The sequence below is a fragment of the Clarias gariepinus genome, chromosome 13 (genome assembly GCF_024256425.1).
Source record: "Clarias gariepinus isolate MV-2021 ecotype Netherlands chromosome 13, CGAR_prim_01v2, whole genome shotgun sequence".
Classification (NCBI taxonomy): domain Eukaryota; kingdom Metazoa; phylum Chordata; class Actinopteri; order Siluriformes; family Clariidae; genus Clarias; species Clarias gariepinus.
The window spans coordinates 21,739,987-21,747,457 of NC_071112.1; the positions used below are offsets into that span (position 1 = coordinate 21,739,987).

General features: G+C 35.9%; 1 protein-coding gene across 2 annotated transcripts; it reads right to left on the reverse strand.

Annotated features, from left to right (window-relative positions):
• Positions 1 to 250: 250 nt before the first annotated feature.
• On the reverse strand, positions 251 to 4,081 carry alkal2b (ALK and LTK ligand 2b). Of its 2 annotated transcripts, XM_053510237.1 has the most exons (5): positions 3,606 to 4,081; positions 1,977 to 2,030; positions 1,770 to 1,850; positions 1,284 to 1,357; positions 251 to 790 (listed from the first exon to the last, which is right to left on the reverse strand). In XM_053510237.1, the coding sequence occupies exons 1-4, from the start codon at positions 4,012 to 4,014 to the stop codon at positions 1,293 to 1,295; spliced, it is 609 nt and encodes a 202-aa protein (XP_053366212.1). In that variant the 5' UTR covers positions 4,015 to 4,081; the 3' UTR covers positions 251 to 790; positions 1,284 to 1,292. The 2 variants fall into 2 exon arrangements, with proteins under 2 accessions (XP_053366212.1, XP_053366211.1); XM_053510236.1 differs by lacking the exon at positions 1,284 to 1,357.
• Between the last annotated feature and the right edge of the window lie 3,390 nt (positions 4,082 to 7,471).

Genomic DNA, 7,471 nt, shown 5'->3' on the forward strand with positions numbered 1-7,471 from the left:
GATCATTTATCATACATGTTTGAAGTCAGATGTTGTATCATGACTGGCCAGTTAGACAGTGTTAAAGAAGATTGTCTTTGATTTCATGTTGGCCACTTGTCCTTAAACTTGCACCTAAATAGATTTTCATCAAGTAAAATTACAACATACCATTATATAACAAACTTTTTATTTGAACATAGGTTTTTAATATTTACAATATTTACATATTGCATTCTAGCTGGGACGCATATGTGTTCATCACCAGCAACTGACAATAACTTGAATATATAAATAAAGGATATATGACATTCATGTTCAGGGAAAATTCTGACTATATTTTCATAAACAGCAACTTTCATCCCTTTTCTCTATCGAAAGAAATGTCTTATAAATACAATTCATAACTCAATCACTGATTTACCAGGTTTTGATTTTTGAGTACTGAAGGTGGTCAAGAGTTTTGGACAAGAAGTTGTGTATGTTGAATAATATAGTGAATAGTAACACCATTTGCATAACCAATAAATGTATATGCACTATGCTGCACCGTCCACAGATTTTGCCAGTGGCTTTTTTAGCGTCTAAAAAAGCACCTTCACTTGCACCATTCGAGTTATCAGAAAGTCCAGTAATAACATGTATCAGTCAATAAGACTTCCATGTAGTGTATGTCAAACTCTATGAGGGAGTTGGATAAAAATGTGATGACAAATTATGCTTCATAATGACAAATGTTTCTGAGGTGTTTGCCTCCCTGTTCTTTTCCAAGGCACTTTTTTTTCTTGGTCCTCTTTATTCCTGCTCAAATCTGCAATGAGATATGACAATTTATATTTAATAAACTTGAATGATTGGGACAATTTTTATAACCTGTTCAGACACACACTTTAAGGAACTAAAAAAAAAATATTCATTATATATATATATATATATATATATATATATATATATATATATTACATTTTGTATTTCATTTTTACATTATATATTATAATATATACAGTATATATTTACATAAATTATGATTGGATTTAGTTTTGTCATTTGATGCTGGGTTGATCACTTTAACATTATTTATATAGATGTTCATGGGCCTAATGGGATACATTAACAGACCGCTTTGAGAATGCAGCAGTTCATACTGATAATCTGTGTGCCTGATAAGGCTGGTTAATATTACTGTGTTTAATATGTCTGTTTGCACTCTAAAAAAACATTTCTTAATGTGATACTACAAACGTTCCAGAAAAATTGAACAAGACTGTCTTTTTTACACCGAATGCATTAAGTTAAAAATTTACTTGCAAGGTCTATCCATCAGAACACCGCTGACTCTCCGCTAACCTTCTGAGTAACCGCGCACATCTTCTATAATCTACAATGTGTACAGATTAAACAGTATGAGCATGAATACATAGCACATAAGTCATGCTGAGCTATGTGATCTGAAACACTGAAACCTTACAAATCTATTAGAATATCATTTTCATAACATAAACATTATATGCGCATGCCAAAAGAAATTATGTTTTACATCAAACTATTGTTTAAAAATGTTAACAGTTTGAACATTGTACACGCTTTAAACTAAATTAGGATAAAAAAAAAACCTTCTTTAAAAAATATCAATATTTAAATAAAAACATATCTTAATAATGATCTTGTCAAGTTAATATTTATACAAAAATAAAATAAAGCAAGTTCAGTAAGAGTAACACAATAATACTGCAGGTGGATTTCTATACATAACTTGACAAATAAATGTCATGTAGGGTGATGGCACTTACAGGCTGGTATTGTGCAGTCCCTGGTGTTATGATATAATCTGTAAAAGTGTTTGCTGCATTTTGGGCTAAAATAGAGAGGCCCTGAAACAGAAAAACAACCAGAAACATGCTGAACTTATTCTGGCACTGAGACACCAATCAAAAGCATACCTGTACGATATAGACAGCAATACATATGTTTATGCTAAATGCTGCATTGTTGCTCACCTGTTAAATGTTTTATTAATTTTTCTTTCTGCCGCAGATCTCTGGGAAAGACATCTGTCCAAAATCAATAAAGAACTATTAGCTATGTTACTATCATTACTAATTACTAATTTAGCCATTAAAACAGTACTGCATTTTTATACATTTTGCAAGCTTTTTCAAGAATGTTACCAAATCATCCTTGTTACTTGATTATGTAAATAAATCAAAATAGTTATGAGAAGTATTGTAAGTAATTTTGCAAGCAAGTTATAAGTTGTGCACCAGTGTCCAAAGCACTACCTAAAGTCATTGCGATCAAAGTAAAAAAAAAAAAAAAAAGGAATTTGTGAAAAGTAGGCTGAAGGCCTGTACTTTTTATGACTTTATTATTACAGTCACTGTTCCTTTTTTATGTTATTATAATTTAGAGCAGGTGTGTGAAGGTTAACATATATTCACTGGTCATGTTGTAAGAAATACCTGTACATTTAACCATCATGCAATTATTCAACCAGCCCATTATGTGGGAGCATCTCAGAACACACAACACGTCAAACATTAAGGTGCATCAAAAACACATCAAGTTACTACACCTGTCAGCCAAGAACAGGCATCTCATGCTACAGTAAGTACAGGTTCACCAAAACTGTGCAGGTTGAACCAGATTGTGGTTATTTGAGTTATGATACCCTTCCTGCCAGCTCAAACCAGTTTGGTCATTCTCCTTTGATCTCTTTCATCGTCAAGGCATTTCCACCCACAGAACTGTCACTTGTTGTCCACCAACAACCATCGCTCGGTCTAAGTCACTAAGCTCATATTTTCTCCATTGTGATGTTTGAACATGAACATCCTATGAACAGTAATGGAACACAAGTGACGAGTTGAATTGTGTTCAGATGATATATACTATGGTCATAAAATCTTTTTTAGAATTTTAGGGCAGATTTTGAAAAACTCTTTGAACCTGTCAAACAATAGGGGGCAAAAGCAGGGGTTTTCAAAACTTGGCATCCTGAGACACCTTGGAATAAATTCTTCACACCTTCTTAAAATGTTTAAATATTAAGATAAATACCTATAAGTTATATACCTATATTGTGACTATTTGTTGTCACTATAGAGCACTTTCCACCCAAATTTACATTGTGTAGCTAGATGTTTTTTAAATTGAGATGGCGATCAAAAATACATTTACAAATCACCATTTATGATTAACAAATCGGATAATAATAAGACGTCTTAACAATAAAAATGCTACAGTAATATCTTTGATAGTTCTGAGTTGATTTCCAGCAGTTACGTAATGCCCTTTTGCACATTTTTTATAATTTTACATTTAAAACATTTATACATTTTACATTACACATTTTATATAATTTTAATAAAATTGTATAACCAAATATAAATTTTATATTTTACATTCTTTTTGTAGTGCATGTTTTCTCTCTTGTATTATTGCAGGAAAATATATCTATCTTCTATATATTTTAGCATTAAGCATTTCACTGCATATCTGTGTATGGCAAATCAAATTTAAATTTTAAATTTGATATGTACAAAATAAAATTACTTGTAATTAATTGCTGAAGTGAAAAGTACCCTACATGTGTCCTATAAAAGAAATGTATGCTCATTCGACTTTACCCAGGATCTGGTCGTGCTGATTGGATTTGTTGACTTCGTTCCCTTCCCTCGACTCTACGGAGTATTCCGTATTGCCTGGAGACGGAGAGTGTGCCTGATGCTCGGCCGCTTCTCTCCCGCTGTCCGTGAGCAGCTGCAGCAGGCTGGTGGAGCGCGCGGACGCAGAGCCGCTCTGTCGGCTGTATCCGCCGCTCATGATGAGCAGCGCGAGTGCAGTGATGACCGGCGCGCGCAGGACGCTCATACTGAAGCGCAGGTAACCTTGAGGGGTTTGAACTTCTGTCCTGAACGAAAAAGCCCACAAAGCACAAACGATAGATAGTGAATTGAAAAATAAAAAAACGTCTGCGTTCAGACACCTCGATTTTGGCAACTTCCACTCAAATGCGCAAAGCTTGAAGCGTCCCATTACTCTCGGGCGTATTTAGTATAAGCTACATCGCGCGCGCGCATCGGTATGACGACAGCTAATTCGAAAGTTTATTTTGCAATGACACGGTGCAATCTGAAGGAATGACTCGAAGGAATTTAGCTCAAGTTACGCCCCAGCCAATGGCTTTCCTTTCCAATGCTCCTACTTGGCATGAAGTGTTGACGTGCCAAAGACTTGGCTGGAAAACTACACAGCAGGAATGGTTAAGAATTTATCTCAAATAGGCTAAACGCCCGAACTCGTGTCCAACTTGTATCAACACGTGCATGTTGCTAAAGTAGTAATAAATAAGCACAAATACTTAAAACAAACGCTGACACATTTTACGCACAGCTTTATTATTACCTGTTTGGCTACTGTCACGGTATTTTGGTGTCCTCCTGGTGTGTTAGCGGATTAATAGAGTAATGTAGAGTTCCTGTCTGAAGGTAGTCTCCGGTTAGAGATCTAGTGCACCATGGCAAAGAGACACAGAACCCAGTCTCTGCGTTTATAGGCTGCGTTTCAAGGTGCCTGTGGTCATTCGTTTAGTTGCAAAGTGAGTGAGGAGTAAGAGAAAGCCGGTGACTTTTCCTTTTTTCTTCTTCCTCTTTTTTTTTCCTCCTTCTCCTCCGTCGCGTCTCTCGGGGATCTTTGTGTCACATTCATCCGACATGAGTTCCCTCGCTTTTTATCCTGTGCTGCAGACGTAAGGACTCGTCCCATGCGGATTGTCCCGGTATGTCGGAGCGCTCCACCAAAAACGCATTTTAGTGTTTTTATTATTATTATTATTATTATTATTATTATTCCGGTCACCGTGTCATAACTGCTGCACAGGTCCACTTGTGGTTCAGATGAAGTGGTTTTCCCCTGCACTTTCTAACAAGTTGTTCATTCACTTAAATCTCTCTATCCATTTTTAACCATGTACTCAGAATAGTCTTTTAATTGCGCGCTCTCTCTCTCTCTCTCTCTCTCTCTCTCTTTCTCTCTCACTCACTCTTATCTTCCAGTAGTAGATACCGCAATCAATCGATTTCTATTTCACTTCGTGCATTACGGGAAAGCCGCAAGAGAGAACGCAATTAGGCGCAATTTCACCCCAAACCCCCGTGTGCGCGTGTGGCGCACGGAGCCGCTCGTGTCGTGACAGATTCAGGAACAAGTTATAGAACAAGGACCGAGGAGAGAACAGCCAGCCAGCCCAGGGTGCATTATCTGCTATCGTTTACTCCATCCCAACATTACCACTCCCTTTAAGCATGTAAAAAAAAAATGTTCACTCGTATTTTACTCTCCTCCCTGTTTTAGCCTCCATTTAAACAGTCACGGGGAGGTATCACGTTTACATACCACCAGTTCCCTTAGGTAATCATAATCAGGATTATAAAGCTTTGCTACTATTATTACACCTAGGTGGAGTGCCGCAGATTTAACAAGGGACGACGCAGGGTATAATTATTGTAGGCTTATGCCCTATCATAAGACGAACAGTGGCTCAACAGTGCCACACAGTGAGTCTACGCAGGCGTCAATTTATTACCCGACAGTTCTTTTAGTAGGCTGTTATAAACACTAGTATAAACACTAGCAACAAGTCTAACAATCATGCAAACTGTTTTTTTTCTCAATTCTTGTGCTTCAATGTTGAAAACTTTATGATATTTCAGTTCAAAATCTATATTAAAAGCCGCCTTATACAGTACCAGGCCAAAGTTTGCATTTATTTTCTGCATTCTAAAACCATACTGATTTTTTTTTTTTCAAAACTTTGAAATAATACATATGACATTAGGTGATTAATAAAGTAACAACAACAACAACAACAGTCAGTTGTTATCTTAAGACATGAAGGTCAGCCAGGCACGTGCACACATAGAGATCAAAGGGGGCTTGAGCACCTGCCCTTTTTATTCCTGGAGAGAAAGTGCCCTTTTTTTCTGGGGTGCTTTTTTAAATTAATTTTTTTTAATTAATATATATTCCTGTTTGCGCACAGATTCCCTGTCAAACAAATATATTTATTGAAGAATAGTATATCTAAATATTAGGTCAGAAGTTCTGAAGCGAACAAAAATGTTTTAAAAACATGCACATTGTGGAATGGTTTCCTTTGCTGCTCTATAAACCTAGTGAATACTAAGGAGACCATGGTTTCTGTGTAAACTGATTATTATGTAGACATCTTTTAAAAATTAAACAATTGCATGAGTTTGAGGAAGATAAAATTAACATTTTTAATAATTTTTTTTTAAAAAGGAAGTCAGTGTTGCGTTAATATATATACTTTTTTGTTTAAAAAAAGAAAAAAATACGCCCTTTATTTCACTTGTGCCCCTGCCCCTCAAAATGTCTGTGCACGTCCCTGAGGTCAGCTGTTCTGGAACAGTATTATCAAGTACATTTGTAAAACTCATCAATCACCTTGATGAAACTGGCTTTCAGGAATACCATCCTAAAAAAAGCAAGATCAAATCTTACCTCTGCTGCAGAGAAGAAATTCATTTAGAGTTACCAGCCTCAAAAATCAATTTACAGCACCTCAGATTAGAGCTACAGTATTATAACAGGTTTAGGGTTAGGCTAAGGCTAATTATGAGGTTATTTAAAGGCTTTACAGAACACAAGTAGCCGACACATCTTAATATTAACTGTTCAAAGGAGATTATGGCATATTTTGGATGCTCAATGCATTGTTTTACCATGTAATAAGAAAAAAAAATTGGGGAAGACCATAAAATTATAAGTTTTGTCCACTCACTTTTAAGTTCATACCCCTCGCCAGTAATGATTTCGACTGCCTTTTTCCCGTCAGAACTGACCCAATTCCTTATGGCATATATAACTTGCCACAACCATTGCCACCTTTATTTTGATGCTTGGTTTGAGCTTGCATCTACATCCTTAAATGTGTTGACTTGCTGCCATGTGATTGCCTGATTAGACACTCTAACAAGCAGTTAAAAAAGTGTACTAATACAGTGGTACACTTTATTAGGTACATAATTCCACATACTCCCACAACTGGTGTCAGTATGTGCAAACTGTCTGTGAACATTCATGATTTACTGAAGTGTGCCACTAGATGGTGTGCCAAAGGTGTGGCAGTGAAAAGAATATGAATATTTTTTTAAAAAAATATGCATGCAGCCATGTGCATAATTAACACACTGGTAAAATTCCTTTTGGAATTTTCTGCATTAATTTGTCATTAAATGTCATATGATCTTCAGCTAACTTTTGACAAATATAATGTGCCTAAAATAATACTACAAAAATCATATAATCTTCATGTCTTTATTGAGAACAACCATAAAACTTCTTAGTGCTAAAACTTCATAGTGCTAAATTGACTAGGAGAATGGAGACACATTAGGACTGTGGCTACGCTACCAAAAACTGGACGCTCAGTCAAAATGACCCAAAGAGCACAATGAAGATTCATCAATAA